Raw genomic sequence first — 20167 nt, 5'->3', positions numbered from 1 at the left:
ATTAAAAATGTCTCTCATTAAGTTGGAACGGATTCGAGCTAGAAGTGAAAGATTACACAATCTAAAAAACTAGCTTTCTGAGCCATTTAAGCCACATTCATATGATGTGACAAAGAAGGGGAGCACCTACTTTTTGTAACCTCTGTCACATCAGAGAAATAAAAATAGATTTACCAAGGACAGCCAAAATTTCCCTGGCTCAGAGTAAAACCCACATAGGATAGGGCTGGGAGTCGCTGGAACGAAGATTTCTGGCAGTGGTTCCTCTTCTTCAGGTGCTTCCTCTGGTAACTCAATTTCTTCTAGTGTTTTCCCCATCTCCTGTTGCTCCTTTATCCACTTCTGCTTTTCCTTTTCCTTTTCTTCTTTTACCTTCTCCCTGCGTTTAATTTCTTTTTCTCTCTTTATAACAGCCAGTAAAATAGACACATTAATGTACAGTATATCACAGAATGGTGGAACTTCATGAACCATGGAGACATTATAATCAGATGAAAAATAATGTCTCCATGGTTCATGAAGTTCCACCATTCTCAGTTCTGCATACAATATTTAGCCTAAATTCAATTTTTATTTAGTTTAGGTGTTTCTTGTGTTTCTTTTTTTTGGGGGGGGGGGGAGCAAAACAGATTATCTGAGTTGTCTGATTACAGATTACAACAGATTAGAAGCTGTCTGATTCAGCCCTAGAGACTGTCATTCAGGACTTCATAACCGTTAAGGCACCACCAAAGTTCTGCTTCCACAGTTTATACTGTACCATTTTGAAAGGGGGGGGGGTATTTCCATTAAAAACATGGACCCACATGAAGCGTGAGGCAATGCTGGCACTGCTATGCACGTGGAAGTCAGGCCCAGAGGAGATGCACAAGATCATAGTTGCGCAACTAGTTAAAACAGCACCCATGCACTTGCACATCAGAGCAATTTGTACCAATTCCCCTTGCCTCTGTCAGAGCTCTTTGCCATCTAGAAATATGACCTTGAGAGTTTTGCAACTTCTCAGGAAGAGACAGGGAGAATCCGCAAATATCACTCTGTCCTCACCCCACATTCTGCTGCCCAGTAAGACATCAGCTGAATTTAGAGCAGCCTCACTGCACAAGGACACAGTTCCCTTATGGCTGCGGATGGCTACACAACATGTGGGCCTGTGCTTTTTAGTCTACTTTCCAGTAGGCTTATGAAATCACTCGGCATTCCATGTGTGTGTGTGTGTCCGTGTGTGTGACCCCTCCCCCCGCATCAACGCAGCAATTCCTGGACCAATATGAAACAAATTGGGTACAGTTGTAGGGACACCTCTATGGCATAACAGAGACATGTGAACATGTGAGGCACAAGTAGGCTAACTTGTCAACCATCTAACCAATTTGAACCAAATTTAGTACAGTTGTAGTGAGTGATACACAGGGACACCTCAATGGTGTAGTCTGTGATGATATCATTCACCCCAGTTCAAGATGGTGGGCGCATGAACATTTGAGGCACAAGTGGGCTAACTTATAAACTGCCTAACCAATTTGGACCAAATTTAGTCCAGTTGTAGGAATAGTGAAAGGTAGGTAGGCAGATTAGTTCTTATTAGAACAACTTGTATAATATTTAAGGACTACAATTTTCATTATATTATTCATTGCAGTGATTGCACTACTTTACCAGGATCCGAGATTTTATGCTCCAGAAACGAAAATACTCTGTAGGCAAGTCTTTGATCTTGTAGGTTGAGGCCGCATCATAATCCTGGGGGTCTGGAGCAGGAACCTGGACAGCAATGCCGTTCTCACACAGAATAAGCAGCTTGCTGTCTGGCTGTAGAACAGCACATGAGAACACAAGCATCAGATGCATGTATGCTGCTGGAGTTTGTTGATCATGATGAAAAATAGAGCAGCACACTTGGGCAGCTATTCATACAATTTTAGAGTTTGAAATGAACTTGGAATCCATCCCATACTTGCGCATTTGTTTCTTCTTACCCAAATACAGGACTTTAATTTTGTCTCTGTTGAACTTCATCGGTTTGGGCCCAATATTCAAGGCTGTCCATATTGTTTAGATTTTTAATCCTGATTCTGTCTTCTAAGGTGTGCGTAATCCCCCCTCCAGTTTTGTGTGACCAACAGATTTGATAAGCATCCCCTCTACTCCCTCCTCCAAGTTATTTATACAAATACTGAGCAGAGTCCAACACAAGGGTCCTGTGGTATTCCACTCAATAACACCCTCAAGGTTGACATGGCCCAGTATTCAGATCTATCCAGATAGTTTGAATTTTGATTCTGTTTTCCATAACAAAATATGAGCTTTAACCATGTGTCTGGCTTTCCATTTTTTTAGCCTACTTTCCACATGGAAAGTACCCTTATGAGATCACCTTGCTGTCAGTGTGTAAATCTTCATGTATATGTGGATCCCTAACAGCTTTGCAATACCTGCACCGATTTGCAGCAAATGTGGTACAGATATTGTACAACAGAGGGACATCTGAATGGCATGGTTTGTAATGACACCATGCATCCCAATCCAAGATGGTAGTCACATCAAAATTAGGTGCATTTGTTCATACCTGTAATGCTTGTTATTATTATTGATAGTTCATTGAGAGATTTTCCAAATATTTAATAGATCCAAGCATCCCACTCCAGACGATATTGTAACATGTAAAATATTCAGTTTTAAGTGATTATAATCATTTAATGGAAGTGATACAACATAGACATTTAAAATGTGGACTTAAATACCACTCTATAGATTCTACCCTTGATAAGAAAAGTAAGGTAAAGTGTGCCATCAAGTCAGTGTCGACTCCTGGTGACCACAGAGCCATATGGTTCTCTTTGGTAGAATACATGAGGGGTTCACCATTGCCATCTCCCGCACAGTAGGAGATGATACCTTTCAGCACTTTCCTATATCACTTGCTGTCTGATATAGGTGTTTCCCATAGTCTGGGAAACATACCAGTGGGGATTTGAACTGGCAACCTATGGCTTGATAATCAAGTCATTTCCCTGCAGCACCATTAGGTGGCTCAATAAGAAAAGTAGTGCCTGTTATTTGCCCTTTCCCAAATGACAGTTTCCTGAAGGAGGTCACATATAGCAGCCACGAGTGGGGAGGGGAGGTACCAGTCCAAGTTGGAGCTATGGTGGAGGCAAAGGGTTAAATTCCCTCTCACTCCACGTCACAGTCCAGATCCTGATCAAACTACACACACTCACTCACTCACTCAACTATTTACGAAGCAAAAATGAAACATGGAAGGGCCAATTATTCATTTAATGGGACATGTAGTTTAACCCTTAATTAAAAGGTCTTTTTGAAACCTTAGCAGTCAAACCTCTAAGGACAGAGGTTTCCTTAGGGGCCATTTAGCCACTTAGTAAATGGCTGAGAAACAGGAAGCAGAATGTAGAAACAGTTTTCAAAACGGTGTGCAGTGGAGACCTCCAAGAATTTCTATTAGGGCCAGAGCTATTTAAATTGTTGTGAAGCACCACACCCTCCATTTCCAAGCCCTCTGCTCTGGATGCTTACAAGGCCTCCGAGTTTCCTTTGGGAGAGGGGAGATTCAACAGCACCTTAGTCCCCTTCTCCCTGCCTGAACTCTCTCTTTAATTGTGTTCAACTGAGTTGCAAGAAAAGAAAAACAATGCCTTAGCATACAACACTGCATCACAGTAAATGGCAAAAAGATAAACTATGAGAGGCAAGTATTGTTTTTTAAAAAACCTAGCTACTCACATGACCAAGAGGAGACCACTGCAATGACTGCACAGGGCCTGGAACAGTAATGAACCCAATTGGTTCATATTTGTCTTCAACAGAAAAGAAGAAAACAGTTTTATCTTTACTCTGAAAAAGAAAAAGATGGGGTAATTACCAAAAGTGTGTATTTTAGCAGAGAAGCTGTCCCAGCCAGTTACAAAGAAGGGAAAAAAATAGCATAAACTTTCATAGGCAAAAACTGATTTGTTGCCAGCAAACTCCAGAATGACCAGTTTTCACTAGACTGGTTTCATTTCACAATTTCATTTCAAGCTTAACTCCAGACTAATTGGAGTTTATGTCCAACCCAAAATTAATTTGATTGAGGGCAGGAGCAGCACTGGTGCTGCCCAGAGGACTCTAGACTCTGGTGTGAGGCAATGACATCATCGATACATCAGACCCGAGAGGCCTTAAAGGCTTAGACATGGCTGAGGTTCTCAAGCCTCAGCAGAAGTCAGCTCTAGGCTGTGAGGTTCCATCATCCAAGAAAGCTGCTGTCACTCTAGCAGACTGGGGACAGGAACAAGACTAAAACCAGTGAAGGTTAAGTTCCAGAAAAGGCAAACCAGGATCCAAGGGCCAGAGGGTAGTGTAGAGTCAGAATGGAGCATTACCTTCACTTACCGTGAAGGCTTCTTCTTGCTGCTGCATTCAAGGGCGTCTCTTGAGTGGGTTATGCTCATCCATGTGGCTCACTAAAGGCAGAACTATGTAAATGAGTTAGTGTTTAATATCTGGATGAGCAATGCCCCACCCAAAAAAAGAACTGCCTTGGAGCCATGCAGGACTAAAAGAACTAGGTGGGGCTATACTGATCTGGCTATTAAACACTCTAACTCATTTACATAGTCCTGCCTTTAGTGAGCCAAGTGGACAAGTATAACCCATTAAAGAGACGCCCTGGGATTGCAGCAGCAGAGAACTTGGCAAATAGTTGAGATCCCAGATGGTAGAAAACGGGCTGGAGAGATCAAATATGAAGTCAAAGTCAGGCTTGGGTTATGATCTTGGGTTATGATCTGAGGCAGCAGTCTTCATGCTAGTGACAAATTGCTTGAACTGAGGAGTCAGGTCTGAGACTTGGGCTTTATAGCACTAGTGTACTGAGATTGGCTCTTGGAATGATCTATGTTCAAGTAGCTTAGCAAACTAAGCTCTGGGCTTCAGAGGTCTCTAGACTCTGATATGAGGCAATGACATCACTGATGCACCAGACCCTGAGACAGGTAGGGATGTGCATGAACCTGTTGGAAGGCCATTTTATGGGCCTCTGAACAGGTTTGAACACCAGGCGGTTTGGAGGCTCGAAGGGACAACTTTAAGGGCGGGGGAGGGTGCACGTACCCCTCCCTACACTTTCCCCCCACCGGTACTGGGTATGTAAAGACTCCATCAGGGTGGCAACATACCTCCCTGCTGCCCCATTCCCTCCTTGGCCAAAATGCCAGGTGCGTGTGGGGAGTCTTTACAAACCTAGCGCAGGTGGGGGGAAAGTGGAGGGAGGGGTAAGTGCACCCTCCCCCACCCTTAAAGTTGTCCCACCTCAGCCTTTCAACCAGCCCCTACCAGTTCCATGCACATCTCTAGAGACAGGCTCATTTGTGTATGATACTCTGCATCACCACAAAGTATGGGCGATGCAGTAAATAAGACACCACAGCCTAATGGTTAGGAGCCTGAGTTCCCCCTTACCCATGCCTCCTCTTTCATCTCCCTTCATTCTGGAAATGAATAAGTACAGGTAACTCCTTTTTTAAAAAACAATTAACAACAACAAGAAAAAGAATGTTAGCGTCCCACTGACGAGTATTAAACGTAAAATGTCAAATCATACCCCTGTGGCAAGCAATTCTCCATTCCGTTCATAGGCCAATGCAGTAACTGTACTGACATGAGGTTTGAAAGCCTGCTTCAGACGCATAGCTGCATCCCCTACATTGTTCCGGCCAGCGACAACAGGAAGCCCTTTCGGATTATAAAGTTCAATTATCCGAATAACGCCATCCTGAAACCCTACAGCAAGGACACCTCCTTTGGGATTCACCTATTATTAAGAGAATTGTTTCCATCAATGTAACATAGTGAATTAGAGTAAACTTGAATCCACTCTTACATCACATCATAAATCAACATTGCGGTTGCAATTTCTTCTTAAATGTCAGTAGAAACATATGGTACTGTTATATCATTTGCATTTTTATCCCAGCCTAACCAAAAAACTTTGAACGGGAAACATCCAGAAAACATAAAAGTGAACAGTTTCCTGAACAATGCAAAAATCCAGACTAATGCTGCACGTGTTCAAGAAAGTTATGCTAACCAGATACACTTAGTCAGGAATTTTCATTCCAGGGTAGTGTTGCCCTAGCGCAACAGGGTGTGCTTTTTCAACCAGGTTCGCAACCTGTGGTACTATTTCACGATTCCCATTGCACAAATTCTCAACTTCAGTTGAAAATGATAGATATGTAATGATAATCCCAGATCACAGTGTACTCACATGATCTTGACCCCAGTCCCACTCTCTCCTCTTCCCTCCTTACCCCATATAGCAGTGTACCTCGTGATCTTGACCAATTCTTTTTTCATTTTTGTACATAATCCTAATGATCTTTACAGAGTCCTCTAATGTATGTCTGTATTATTACATGAGCAATATGCTAAGATTATTGTAAATGGGGAATTATTAGACAATTGTGTAATACAAAAAGGGACCAGACAAGGATGTCCACTTTCCCCACTGCTTTTTATACTGGTTCTAGAAGTGCCTTGTAGAAGTATCAGAGAAGATGACAAATTACATAGTCCCAAAATTGTGAAACAAGATTACAAGTTGAGAGCCTTTGCAGATGATGTTGTATTCTTCTTAGAAAATCCAATGGACAAGATTGAAAGGCTTTTGGATAAAATACAACAATTTGGCCAATTGGCTGATTTTATATAAATAAGACTAAAACAAAAGTTTTGACTAAAAATATGGATCAGAAATCCAAGGACAGATTCTCCGAAATAAGTGAGTTGAAAGTGGAGAAGAAAATTAAATATTTGGGGGTCTGGTTATCAAACAACAATTCTCTGTTGTTCACAAACAATTATGTTAAAATATGGAACACAGTGAAAATTGATCTACAAAGATGGTCCAAAATGAATTTGTCTTTAATGGGAAGAATTTCAGTGGTGAAAATGAATGTTTTGCCTAAAATGTTATTTCTCTTTCAGACTATTCCCATAATTAACACTTTAACCTGTTTTAAGCAATGGCAGAAGGACATAACTAAGTTTGTTTGGCAGGGGAAAAGACCAAGAATTAATTTTAAGAATTTAACAGATGCAAAGGAAAGAGGTGGTCTTACCCTGCCAGACTTAAGGTTGTACTTTGATGCTGTTTGTTTGACATGTCTAAAAGAATGGATAACATTAAGAAACCCTAGAATTCTGGACTTGGAAGGATTTGATAGAAGGTTCAGATGGCATGCGTATCTGTGGTATGAAAAAAGTAAAATACACAAGGACTTTTTGAATCACTATGTGAGAAGGAGTTTAATGAGGGTGTGGTTAAAATATAAAAATTGGTTGGAGCCTAAAACTCCGTTATGGATATCTCCGATTGAAGCTTTATCATGCAAAGAAGTAAATATGCAAATGTGTTGGGGTACCTATAGGGATTTGTTACATTTTCAAGTCAAGGATTGCAAGTTAAAAAGTTTAACTGAAATACAAAATTTGGTTAGAGATTGGTTTCAGTATCATCAGTTAAATGAGATATATAAGAAAGACTTTAATGTTTTGAGGATCAGATTTCAAGTTTTGATCAGATTTGAGGATCAGATTTCAAGTTTTGAGAAGGAATTATGTCAAAATGATGAAAAATTAGTTTCTAAAATGTATAAACTGTTACTTCTGGAGGAGACAAGAGAGGAAGTGGTTAAAACAACCATGATAAAGTGGGCTCAAGATGTGGGGCGTAATATAGAAATGGCAGCCTGGGAAAAGTTATGGAAAACTGATTTAAAATTTACTGCATGCTATGCTTTAAAAGAAAATTATTATAAAATGATGTATAGATGGTACTTGACACCAAAAAAAATTGGCATTAATGTATAAAAATGTTTCAAACAAATGTTGGAAGTGTGGACATTCTGAAGGTACTTTTTTTCATATGTGGTGGACCTGTGGGAAGGCTAAGGCCTATTGGGATATGATATATAATGAGTTAAAGAAAATATTTAAAATGACATTTCCTAAGAAGTCAGAATCCTTCCTACTGGGAATAACACAAGGTTTAATTTCTACAAATAATTTAACATTCTTCATGTATGCTTCTACGGTGGCCAGAGTAATATACGCACAAAAATGGAAGAGTAATGAACTGCCTTCAAAAGAAGATTGGCTGATAAAAATTTTGGAATATGCGGAGATGGCAAAACTTACAACACTGATAAGAGACCAAAACTTAGAATGCTTCAAAGATTGGAAACCATTTTTGGTGTATTTAAAAAACTATTTTCCTACTATGGACCTCACAGCTGGATTTGAAATTTAGAGAGAAAAGGGGGGGAAAGGGGGGAAAATGCAGGTTGGGTAGACTAATTGTGTTTGTAAGGGTTTAAATGTATGTTTTGAATTATTATTATAGCAAGGGTAAACTTTATAGCTGATGTTTCACGAAGAGAGATGCACGGGAATTCCACTTCTGCTTATTATGTTTGTTATGACTGTTAAAATCAATAAAAATTCAATTTGGGGGAAAAAAAAAAAAGAAAATGATAGATATGTAATGATAATCCCAGATCATAGTGTACTCACATGATCTTGACCCCAGTCCCACTCTCTCCTCTTCCCTCCTTACCCCATATAGCAGTGTACCTCATGATCCTGACCAATTCTTTTTTCATTTTTGTACATAATCCTAATGATCTTTACAGAGTCCTCTAATGTATGTCTGTATTATTACATGTGAGTAGCATGCCTAGGGTCACCAGTAAATTCATAGCAACTTACCATGAACTCATGGCAGCACAAGTTAATGGAATCAGGAGTTTCTCATTCACAGCTCACTCTTAATCCCAGAACACCTCTTCCTCAGAACACACAATCAAATATGTGATCCGTTGATTGTAATGCTTACATTAGCATTGTAAAGCTTAAAGTATTTATGCTCAAAGCCTATGAGAGGTGGTCTAGACTCTAGTAGATTAGGAGTGTGCTTAATTTAGGCTCACTGTAGACACTACAGTTAGCCATCAGTACCTTACAATAATGTTGCTCCATCCATCTACTTTCACCTTCTATCATGAAATAATGTACTTACCACTGTTGGTGTCCAGGTTAGTGCTGTTCCTCCCTGCTTAAACTTCATCTCGGTCAACTGCACTTTGTCAATGAAATCATAGATACGCACTGAACCTGTGTTAGGCAATATACAGGTGAGCAGGGAAAGAGGCAGGATATATCTTCCATGATACACTAACTTACCACAATAAAAGCCTTATTTTTGCTACACTGGAATGAAAATTAAATAATCATTTTTTGTCATCAAAATTCTCACAAGAACATGTCTGGCATCTTTATAGTGTTAGGATTTTTTAATAATGCTTTTGAAGGACAGACTGTTTAATACAGAGAAAGACAGCTTGATTAGAGTGTAGAAGAAAACTGGGTTCATATTAAATAAAACTGGGTTCATGTTAAATAAATAAATATTTAAGCGCACCTATAGACTAACTGGGTGATCTTCCAGAAGATACTATTTCTCTTGCAAATTTCCCATCTGCAAAATGGGAGTTGTATTAATCTATCTCAGAGAGCTGCTATAAAAATAATTATCAAATGCTTTGTCCTTTAAAAGTACTACAGAAACGATAACCTTCCTCACCAAGGAAGAAGAGACAATAACTGTGGCCCTCTGTAGTGAGAAGTTTGCTCCCAGATTATCCACACCCCTTAAAGGAATTATTTAATGTCACAGGCCCATGGCCACAGCTGGGGAAAGTAGCCATGGCAGGAAGCAGGGAACACAGAGGAGAAATCTCAAGTTATTTTTTTTTTAAGTTTATTCTATCTTTCTTGCCTTTACTAGTTTATTTGTATTTCTGTTTGCATTTTATTTATAAATTGTTTATAAATAAATATAAACAACTAGTATTTTTAAGCCTGTTAAAATAACGGGCGCTAGTAGATCGCCTCCTCTGGCTGAGAGTGGGGGTCCTTTTCTGAGAGTACTGCCCCACTCTCCCTCCCTCCCCTCTGCCCCACACTTTTGTCTCTCTTCTCCTGCCTCCCACCCCACTCCCTCTTGCCCCTTCCCCCTGCCCTACTTCATTTTGCCCTTCCCCCTGCCCCACTCCCTCTTGCCCTTCCCCCTCCCCCCACTCCCTCTTGCCCCTCCCCCTCTCGTTTGGCTGTTCCCTTCTCTCTCCTGTCCCACCCTCCCTCCTGCCCCACACTCTGGCCTCTCTTCCTCTCCCTTCCACACCACTCTCTCGCTCTCCCTCCCCCTCCCACCCCGCTCGCACCCTCCCCTTCCTGTCAGCCTCCTGCCCCAGTCCCTCCTGCCACCCCACTCCCTCTTGCCCTTCCCTTCCCCCTCCCCCTGCCTAACTCCCTCTTGCCCTCTCCCCCTCCCCATGCCCCACTCCCTCCTGCCCTTCCCCTCCCTCCTGCCCCACTCCCTCTTGCCCCTCCACCCTGACGCACTCCCTCTTGGCCCTCCATCCTCCCCTCAGCCCCCCTCCCTCTTGCCCTCCCCCGCCCCCTGCCCCCTCCCTCTTGCCCTCCCCCTCCCCCACTCCCTATTGCCCTCCTCCCTGCCCCATTCCCCAGTATGGGCAGTGCCTTTGCCGAGAGAGGAGCTCTTTTTGTGAGCTCCTTTTTCCTCGCTCGTCTGGGTTGGTTCTTCTTCGGGTAAGGAGGTCTCGGGCAGCTGGGTGGGCGGTTGGCGGCGGCCACTGCGGAGGCATTTTCCTGGGCCATGTTGGCCCTTGTTCATGTGGGGGGGTGCGGGGAAGTCGGGCTCTAGTGGGGGGGGTTGTCCGCTGCCGCCTCACCCGCACTGTTGCCGTGGCGGCGGCCGCCGCCATCAGAACCAGTCGCCCCACCGCGGCCAGCGCCACCTCGGCCCGCACTTTCCTTTGGCGCTGGCGGCGGCCGCTTCTCCTCGGCCTGGCGCTTCTCCTCCTCCTGGCCCTGTCGTCGTGGCGGCCGCCGCCATCGGGGCCAATTGCCCCGCCGCAGCTACCTCCACCTCTGGCCAAGGCCGCGGCTCTGCCGCCGCCGCCTCACCAGCACTCTTCTCCCGTTGGCGGCCGCCGCTTCTCCTAGGCCGCCGCTTCTCGGGCCCCAACATGGCCGCCCGTGCCTGGGCGGCCGTGTCTTTTTGGGCCGATCTGGGCATGCGCTCCGCGCATGCCCATAACGGCCCAAAAAGATACGGGCAGCACGGGCGCACAACAAAGGGTTTTATGGTATAGGATTATTCTTGCCTTCACCAGTTTACCTAATCTTAGCCTTTAAACTGAAAGGTGGAGTCAGATGGAAAGAGATGCACTTACGGTCCAGAGCAGTAGTGGCCATGATATATGTCACTGGAGATACACTTATGGCTTGTATTTTTCCAGAATGATATGTAAAGAGGCATTCTGGATCATGGGTCTGCAGTAAAAAACATAAAAACAGAGTTCTTCAGAAGGCTGTTTGTAAAGGCATGCTATGTTACTCAACTTGTTAAGTCTTTGGGGAGGCAGTAACTTACTGGGTTTCTGCTCCACTCCTACAAACTCATACTTTGCTGGGTTTCTGCTTCGCAATTGGTTGTATTTTTTTAAATTAATTCTAGAAGTATATGCACATATTCACCCCTTTGCCTGCCTAGGAATGCAGATGGCAGCAGTAAAAACTCAGTTTTCAGGGGTTTGACAGTGCTTTACCTTTGGGTAGGCGGTAACCTCCCTACATACTTCACTGGAGTTCTGCTCCTCTGTAACTTGTAATTTGTTATGCTTTTTTAGGAATATTTGCATGCATGCATTCACCCTTTTGCTTGCCCGAGAACGTATATGGCAGCAGTAAAATCTTGGTTTGGGGGGGCTTGCTTTTGCTTGCAAAAGAGGATATTATCAGAATAGATACTGGAGAGGATCTTCTTAAAGTAATTTTATATGGTTATATTTTCATACTTTGCTTCACGTACTTAGCCCTTTCAGACATGAAACAAGAACAAAGTACTCATGTACAGCATCCTAGAGTGCACCTGGAAGTCCCACTGCAGCACTGAGGCACTGGGAAGCATCGTCCTCTCCACAGTCTTCACAGTTACAGTGTTTGTCTGAAGAGGCAACTGCCATAAGTCTGATAATGGCTGCTTCTGTGATTGGAAGGCTGGAGTATCCCAGTCTTCAAGGCACTTTCTGGGGCACTGTACATGAGTACAGAATTCCCTTTTTCAATGTCTGAACAAGGCTCTTCTGTCAATCAGAGTGGTTGGTTTTACCTGTCAATCAATCATTCTTGGCTTTATCAGATTATGGTAACATCTACAGCTATTGTGGAAATCTGAAAGGTTGAAAGTAAACCTACATATGGGAATTAGCTGGAATACAAGGCTCCATACTGTCTCCAATGCTTTTTAACATCTATATTAATCAGTAATCACTGGGAGAGATCATCAGGAGGTTTGGTGTGGGGTGTTTTGTCAATATGCTGAAGACACCCAAATCTATTTCTCCATTTCATCCTCATCAGGAAATGGCAGAGCTTCCATAAACACCTGCCCAGAGGAGGTAATGGGCTGAAGAGGAATAACACAAGTTGAATCCAAATAAAATAAAAGGTACTGACTTGGTGGGGCAGGGCAGGACTCAAGAGACGGTTTAGATCTGCCTATTCTGGGTGGGGTTACACTCCCACAGAAAGATCAAGTATGTAACCTGGGAGTGCTCCTGGATCCAGAATTCTCTCTGGTTTCTTCAGGTGGAGGCACTGGCCAGGAATGCTTTTTATCAGCTTCAGCTAATACATAATTATGTCCATTTCTGGAGCTAAATTACCTTAAAACAGTGGTGAATATGCTGGTAACCTCAAGGCTTGATTACTGTAATGCACTGTACATGGGGGCTGTTCTTGTACATAGACCGGAAACTAAAACTGGTGCAGAATGTGGCAGCCAGACTGGTCTCTGGGACAACCCAAAGAGATCATATAACCACCATTTTAAAAGAACTGCACTGGCTACCAACAGGTTTCCAAGCAAAATACAAAGTGCTGGTTATTACCTATAAGGCCATTAATGGCTTAGGTTTTGGATATTTAAGACAGTGCCTCCTTTGTCATGAAACCTGCTATTAAGATTATCTGGGGAGGTCCAGTTATGGTTGCCACTGGCTCATTTTGTGGCAACTCAGGGCCAGGCCTTCTCTGAAGCTGCCCCAGGACTCTGGAGTACACTCCCAGTCAAAATAAGAGCTTCTTCATCTTTGGCTGTTTTAAAAATACCCTCAGGAGACACCTGTTTTCTCAGGCTTTTAGTCAACATTAATTTTAAACCACTTAACTGTTTTTATTCTGTTTTTACATTTCTTGTATTTAAATTATGTACACTGCCTAAGGATAAACATAAAGTAAAGGTAAAGTATAACGTTGAGTAGGCATCGGCTCCTGGCACAACCACAGAGCCCTGTGGTTTTTCTTTGGTAGAATACAGGAGAAGTTTACCATTGCCATTTCCTGCACAGTATGAGATGATAACTTTCAGCATCTTCCTATATCTCTGCTGCCCAATACAAGTGTTTACCATAGTCTAGGGAACATACTAGTGAGGATTCAAACTGGGAACCTCATGTTTGCTAAGCAAGTCATATCCCCGCTGTGCCATTAGGTGGCTTCAGGGATAAACATAGCAGGTGGTATATAAATATGAGAAATAAATACCCAAATCAACTGAATACATTCACCTAAATCACAGTAGAAAACAATTTATGTAGGTGAGATACTGTATAACTGAATATTAACTTGTGAATGAGTTGTTCTGTTATTTAAATATTCTATTAGTTTTGCCAAAACATTTATATCTTGTTATTGTTATTATTAGAAATGTACAAATGTAAAAAAACAATATGATGTGTAAGATAAAGGTTCTAGAAATTGATCCTTCCAAAGATTCTTTCTTATACCTGGTTATTCCAATCCATGTTTCAGAACCTCTTTTATACAGTGTGGAGGGGGCACGGGGGAAACAGGGAGGTCAATACTCAGGACATTTTTGAAAACTTACAAAAAAAATTTATCAAGGATGGAACGGAGTCCTGAATATTTCATGCATCAAAGCTAGCAGCTATAATGTAATGGTTAGAGATGGACAAAGATACGTAACTGGAACAATTATACTGTTAAAAATACCCTTAAAATGAGCTTTGTGGTAATGGGTTAACAGAACAAAATGTTAATCCTTATATGTTTGCAATGCTGAAATCATAAAAATCTTTAGGCAGAAACAAGCTATCATCAGGCCTTTCAACATTAATCTCAATTTATTACAATAGAAATATTAAAATAAAAATATTATGAGAAATATATTGGAATAAATATAGTTTAACTATTAACACATAAAAGAGGGAAATCATTTCTTTCCTCATCACAAGTTGATAGAATAAATAATTTCTAGCACTGGCCACACTCTACCAATAATCCTAATTAAAGTATGTCTGTCATTAGAAAACCTAGTAATTTAAAAGAGAACTACTTTTGAAACCTTAATTAGATAGCCAATAAATCAAAATGTTCTAACTTCTATGATATATGGTTAAAAGCAGACACAAAGGTCCTTAATAAACAGAGATTTCAGTTAAAATGGGATACACATATATATTCCATAATATTTAAATAATTTAAACATTATTTAAAAGATATGAACACAATCTCAACCCCTGCTAACTTGGCAAACAGGCACCTTTTAATGTGGTGATTCTCTTTATTTAGCAAGGGGAGAGTAACTGGCCCTATCCACCCCCAGCACAAGTAATTCCAGTGACAGTTGTTGGTGTCTATCTGATTTTTCTTTTTAGATTGTGAGCCCTTTGGGGACAGAGATCCATCTTATTTATTTACTCTTTCTCTGTATAAAATGCCCTGAGCTATTTTTGGAAGGGCGGTATAGAAATTGAATAATTAGTAGTAGTAGTAGTAGTAGTAGTAGTAGTAGTAACTTTTTGAGGGTATCATTTTAAAAATTGTATAAGACATTGAAACTATACATTTTCAAATATAAAACATAATCTTCTATTTATCCATCAAGTATAAATCACATATAACTAAGGAATAATGGGGGGAAAGAGTAAGAAATAAAACTTACAACATTTGTAAAACTCAAATCAAGCTTCCAAATGGCTCCGTTAGAGTCCTAAAGAAGAAAACAGTTAGCACCTGGCCTTTATTTCAAATGATATTTATATCCTTTTCTAAAGTCAGCTGCTGACATCCTAAACAAATTTACTAAAGGCAGTCTTTTGAAATTTATAGCTCTTTAGAGTAACTGTTGACTAGTACTACTGAGTAATTTGATCAGGATGTCAGCCAGTGGTTCTGAACTAGAGAAAGTTAGCTACACTTGCCTCCCACTGAAATCAACTATTAAGTTATCCCATTGATTTCAGTTGGATTCATGTGCAACTAAGGGTGCAAACAGACACAGTATAAAGAGTCCACAGTACATCTGTCAGCAGGGTAAGCCTGGCTTCCTCCTGGTTTCACAATTAAAATTATGGAAATGAATTATAATGAACTGAATGCTGACTGAACAGTTACTCATGATAGGTGCAGGTGCCCAGTTTCCAGGTATTCTTTTCCTCCACTGTAGCCCATCTACCCTACTACCTCTCATTCCTAAGGGTCTCCTGATCCTAAGAAATGGATTTTCAGGAGGATCAGGTACAGTAAGAAGGAAGGGGAGGCAAAGGGAGTGCCACCTCATTCATGCTGCTTAGGATCCAAATATAAATATATAATCTGAACACAACTCTAATTGCTACATAAACAGACCTCTAGCTCATCCTAGCTTGAGCTGCATGGTTGTTTTAGAAGTGACACAATATGTGCTACAGAACTATGGCTGCTCTTATAACCACACCAGATTTGATGGGAGATCATGAGATGACAGCATGGCTGGCACATGCTAGAAAATGAGACCAAGGGAAAGCCCTTAATAAGTTTCAGATGAGGGCTTACTTTGTCTGTACCATAGATGATGCTATCACCATCATCTGATGCTACCACCATCATCTGATACTATCACACACCAGAAAAGACAAGAAAGCTCTCAGCTGATACCAACTAAGGGCTTTCGCTTGGCCTCACTCCTTAGCACATACCACCATGACATCATCACCAGGAAAGGTAAAGTCATAATTTTATATTGATTGCCCCCTCCTGTACAACATGCATCCTCATGAGAATCCTCTATATAACTGAGAAGGATCAAAACAACACTTACCTGAGCATACCAAACAGGTTCTCCACGCTCATGAATTTTCACCATAGAGTTCAGATTGACATGTTTGCCAACCAGAAGTTCATTCATGTGTTCCATTGCTATCATTCCAGAGTCATCCACAACATCAGCTGTGTCTATCGTTTCAAAATCCCATACCTCCATGGAGTTTGGAAGGGAAAATAAGAAATTCCTTACTGTTTCCAAATACCAAAGCATTTCATTTTAGAAAACACAATTATAATATAGATCATATTATTATTATTATTATTACATTTATATCCCACTCTTCCTCCAAGGAGCCCAGAGTGGTGTACTACATACTTGAGTTTCTCTTTCACAACAACCCTGTGAAGTAGGTTAGGCTGAGAGAGAAGTGACTGGCCCAGAGTCACCCAGCTAGTTTTATGGCTGAATGGGGATTTGAACTCGGGTCTCCCCTGGTCCTAGTCCAGCACTCTAACCACCACACCACGCTGGCTCTATGACAAAATATAAAAGATGGGCAACTCAAAAGGGTGTTTCATTCTCACATAGCTAGCATAACTATTGATTTGAAAGCTATACTAGCCCTATTTGGACATTATAAATCCCCTCTGCTGTATTTGTGCCTGGCACCAAAAGCGGGCTGAAAGACACAGCCTGGCCCGTCACCATCCTACTCATCGCAACGGGGGGGTGAGTGATTACAACAGCGTTCATCTAAAGAGGTGAACACTGTAACCATGATGGCAGGCATGCCCATGATCAGAAGGCTAGGGCATTTGTAAGTTTTACTGAAAATTGGAATATAACATATTAAATAAATACCACTAGTTCGCCTGCATCTCAACGAACTTTTAAACTTAATTTGAATTTTTTAGATTTCAAGCATTTATTTTTTTACCCCATGCTTATCTACTGGGGACTAAGTTCCCATTTACAAAATCTCTAATCCATTTAATTAAATCAGTAAACATACCTGCAAACTACTCAAAATTTCAAATGAGGTCAGATCCACTAGCTATAACCAAAAAATATCCAAGTGCTATCTCTTTACTGACCGTGATAGTGAAAGCTAATGAAGTTAGAATAATTGTGTGTGTGTGTGTGTGTGTGTGTGTGTGTGTGTATCGCAAACTTAGTGAGCAAATGTTAATTAATTTGCAGAATTATTCCAGTTTCATATCCTTATTTGTTCATAAACTGGCTAAAACAAGCTGGGATTTGCTAGTTTGAATGCCACAACAAATCCTGGCTTGCTCTAAATAACGAACTAAAGTAGAAAACCTCCTCCCCTTATGTGCAAAAGAAAGAGGAGAGCACATGAGCCTGAGGCTCATGATTACCCACTAAACAATATGAAACCATGTTTTAGCATGATGTCTGAATGGACCAATATGACTGTTCTTAAGAAACACTCACTCTGATGTATCCATCTGATCCAACAGTGACCACCTCTCCCTCGTCCAGAACTAACTGGTTTATCGGGCCATTGTGACAAGTTTTATTGCCAGGTCTACAAAGTTCCACTTTTATGAGGCCTCCTTCCCAGAGCAGCAAGTTGCCCCATTCTGACCCTGAAAGTACCTTTCATACAAATAAAAGAAAATGCATTAATATCATATTATCGTATAAATAAATATGACAAGGAAGGTGACATATTTTCTGTGAAAACTGAGTCCATAAGTTTTCCAAAGAAAGTAAATATATTTGCTAGACAAAATGGTAATGAGACGGGATTCTGTCTTTAACATGTAATATGATTTTCAGTGTAATGAAGGATTAATTGGATATTTAATTTCCTAGTGCCAAGTAACTAACTGCAGCACCATTAGAATTAACCTAGTGTTTTCCCCTTATTTGAATCAGAATTGTTTCTAAGTGAAGTTACCCAAGGACATAGTTTAAGTGGCTACTGAGCAATTCTGAGGAAGCAACGGTTTACATATTTTGAAAGCTCAGGTATAGATATGTGTTTGATTTAGCAGAAAGAGGCAAATACCACCTCAAAACCTCAGACAATCAACCTCTAAATTAGCTGATATGGAGCAGGCTCCAAAGACCTACTTCAATACATTAAATCTTGGGCATGCCCAGTGATTCCACACACACACAGCCCCGCTTGATCAGCAGACTCCCATACTACAACCCCAAAACTGCTGAAACCCATACCATGACCCTGAAACATCACAAACTGATGATAAAACTTTCCTCTATATAAAAATATATTTGCCATTGCAGCATGGGGGGCTGCTATTTGAGAACCCAAATTTTATTCTTTGGGTCTATGCCACTGGATTTCAATATCAACCATACACTCTGAAATGTTTTAAGTAAATCATTTTTTTAAAAAAAACATTTACTAGGATAATGAGTAACAAACATTCTGTTAATTCACCAGAGGATTAGACTTTTATGCGATAAATGCATAATTCTTATTCACTGCAAGAGAGCTAAATGTTTTTCCTTCAGGTGACACTTGTGTTGAGGGCTTACAGCATTTTGCCTTCTAGCTAGCACATCTAGTGAGATAATGCTGTGTGGAATGTGGCTGCATAGGTTTTACACAAACCTATTGCGTAGTGACTATTACATCATTAATGACAAGCAACATAACTCCTCTCTCAACAAAATTTTGCAAGATACTTTAAAAAATACCTTAGACATAAAGGTTGTTCACATGACCAAATGGGGGAGCGGGGAGCTTGAGGGAACACAGGAAAAACAGGTTGCTTACCTGTAACAAATGATCTGGGGGTGATTCCACAGCATTCATAACAGTGGGTTCTGCGCCTGCACAGACCAGCTTCGGATAGAATTCGTTAGCTCTTCACGACGCCTGCAACTACCTCCTGCACATGGCTGCAGTACCTCATAACAGCGGTTAGGCGTCTCTCTATTCAGTTTCTTGATGGCCGACTGGTACAACTCTCTTTGTCCTGGCACTATGGTTGACCTTGCTCATGCTGAAGTTGCTTGCAACATGCAGTAGGGATGGACGGTCTACTTCCGTTTTGCCCCAGGAGCTGAACAACTGATCCAGTAGTTTCTGGTTCATCTCCCATTCATGCTGGTGTAGCACCAAGCCCCTTCTCAAAGAATACAAGTCTCTGCTCAGTGAGTCCGCCAGTGAATTCAGGGTCCTCTTTATGTGAATGGCTATCACATGAATTCCCCTTGGAATACACCAGTTCCATAACTGGAGACTGGGATTGCACAGAAAGGTCAAAACTGTGCCACCCTGATTGTTCACATAGGCGATGGCCATTGTGTTGTCCATCTGGAACTGGATGACGCAGCCACCGATTCAATTTTGAAAGGCTTGAAGGGCCTTGAAGGCTGCCAAGAGCTTCAGGAAGTTGACATGTAAATGTGCCTCCTTTGGAGACCATAGGCCCTGCACTCTCTGCTCTTCCAGGTGAGCACCCCAACTTCGCATGGAGGCATCAGTCGTCACTGTCAGAGTGGCCAATGGCGTTTTGAATGGTACCCCTTTCAGCAGATGCGCAGACTTGGTCCACCAGTTTAAGGAGGTTAGAAAGTTCTCTGGTACTAGGAGACGTTTGTCCTGTGAGCCAGCGTTGGGACTGAACACACTGAGAAACCACAGCTGTAGTCTTCTCATTCTTAGCCTTGCATAGGGCACCGTGATAGTGCATGAGGCCATTAGACCCAGTAGTACCTGCACCATCCTGGCTGTTTGTAAGGGCACTGCGTGGAATGAGTCCACTAATGCGCATATGCGCTGGAGGCGTTCTTTCAGCGAGTAAGCTCTTTGGGCTGTCATATCTACCTGAACCCCAATGTATTGTAAGTGTTTGGTGGGCTGAAGGAACAACTTTTTCCAGTTGATCTGAATTCCCAAGTTGTCAAGAAGTGTTGTTAGCACACTTGTGTGGGCGTTTAGCTGTCGTTCCGTCTTGACTGTGAGAA

General features: G+C 41.5%; 1 protein-coding gene across 4 annotated transcripts in view; it reads right to left on the bottom strand.

Moving 5' to 3' along the window:
* The window catches only part of CFAP44 (cilia and flagella associated protein 44), a 96135-nt gene that overhangs the window by 55145 nt on the left and 20823 nt on the right, over positions 1-20167 (bottom strand). For all 4 annotated transcript variants that reach the window (XR_008318834.1, XM_053305872.1, XM_053305871.1 and 1 more), the window contains 9 exons: positions 17657-17821; positions 16256-16411; positions 15119-15166; positions 11325-11424; positions 9086-9180; positions 5609-5818; positions 3748-3858; positions 1660-1812; positions 175-402 (listed from right to left, as the gene is read on the bottom strand). Coding sequence is in view for 3 of the 4 variants with exons in the window: in XM_053305872.1 (XP_053161847.1) it covers positions 175-402; positions 1660-1812; positions 3748-3858; positions 5609-5818; positions 9086-9180; positions 11325-11424; positions 15119-15166; positions 16256-16411; positions 17657-17821 (1266 nt within the window). In the remaining variant the exon portion in view is untranslated. The remainder of the gene's footprint in view (positions 1-174; positions 403-1659; positions 1813-3747; positions 3859-5608; positions 5819-9085; positions 9181-11324; positions 11425-15118; positions 15167-16255; positions 16412-17656; positions 17822-20167) is intronic.

This window comes from Hemicordylus capensis, chromosome 3 (genome assembly GCF_027244095.1).
Source record: "Hemicordylus capensis ecotype Gifberg chromosome 3, rHemCap1.1.pri, whole genome shotgun sequence".
Classification (NCBI taxonomy): Eukaryota; Metazoa; Chordata; class Lepidosauria; order Squamata; family Cordylidae; genus Hemicordylus; species Hemicordylus capensis.
This window is presented reverse-complemented; position numbering and strand designations above follow the sequence as displayed.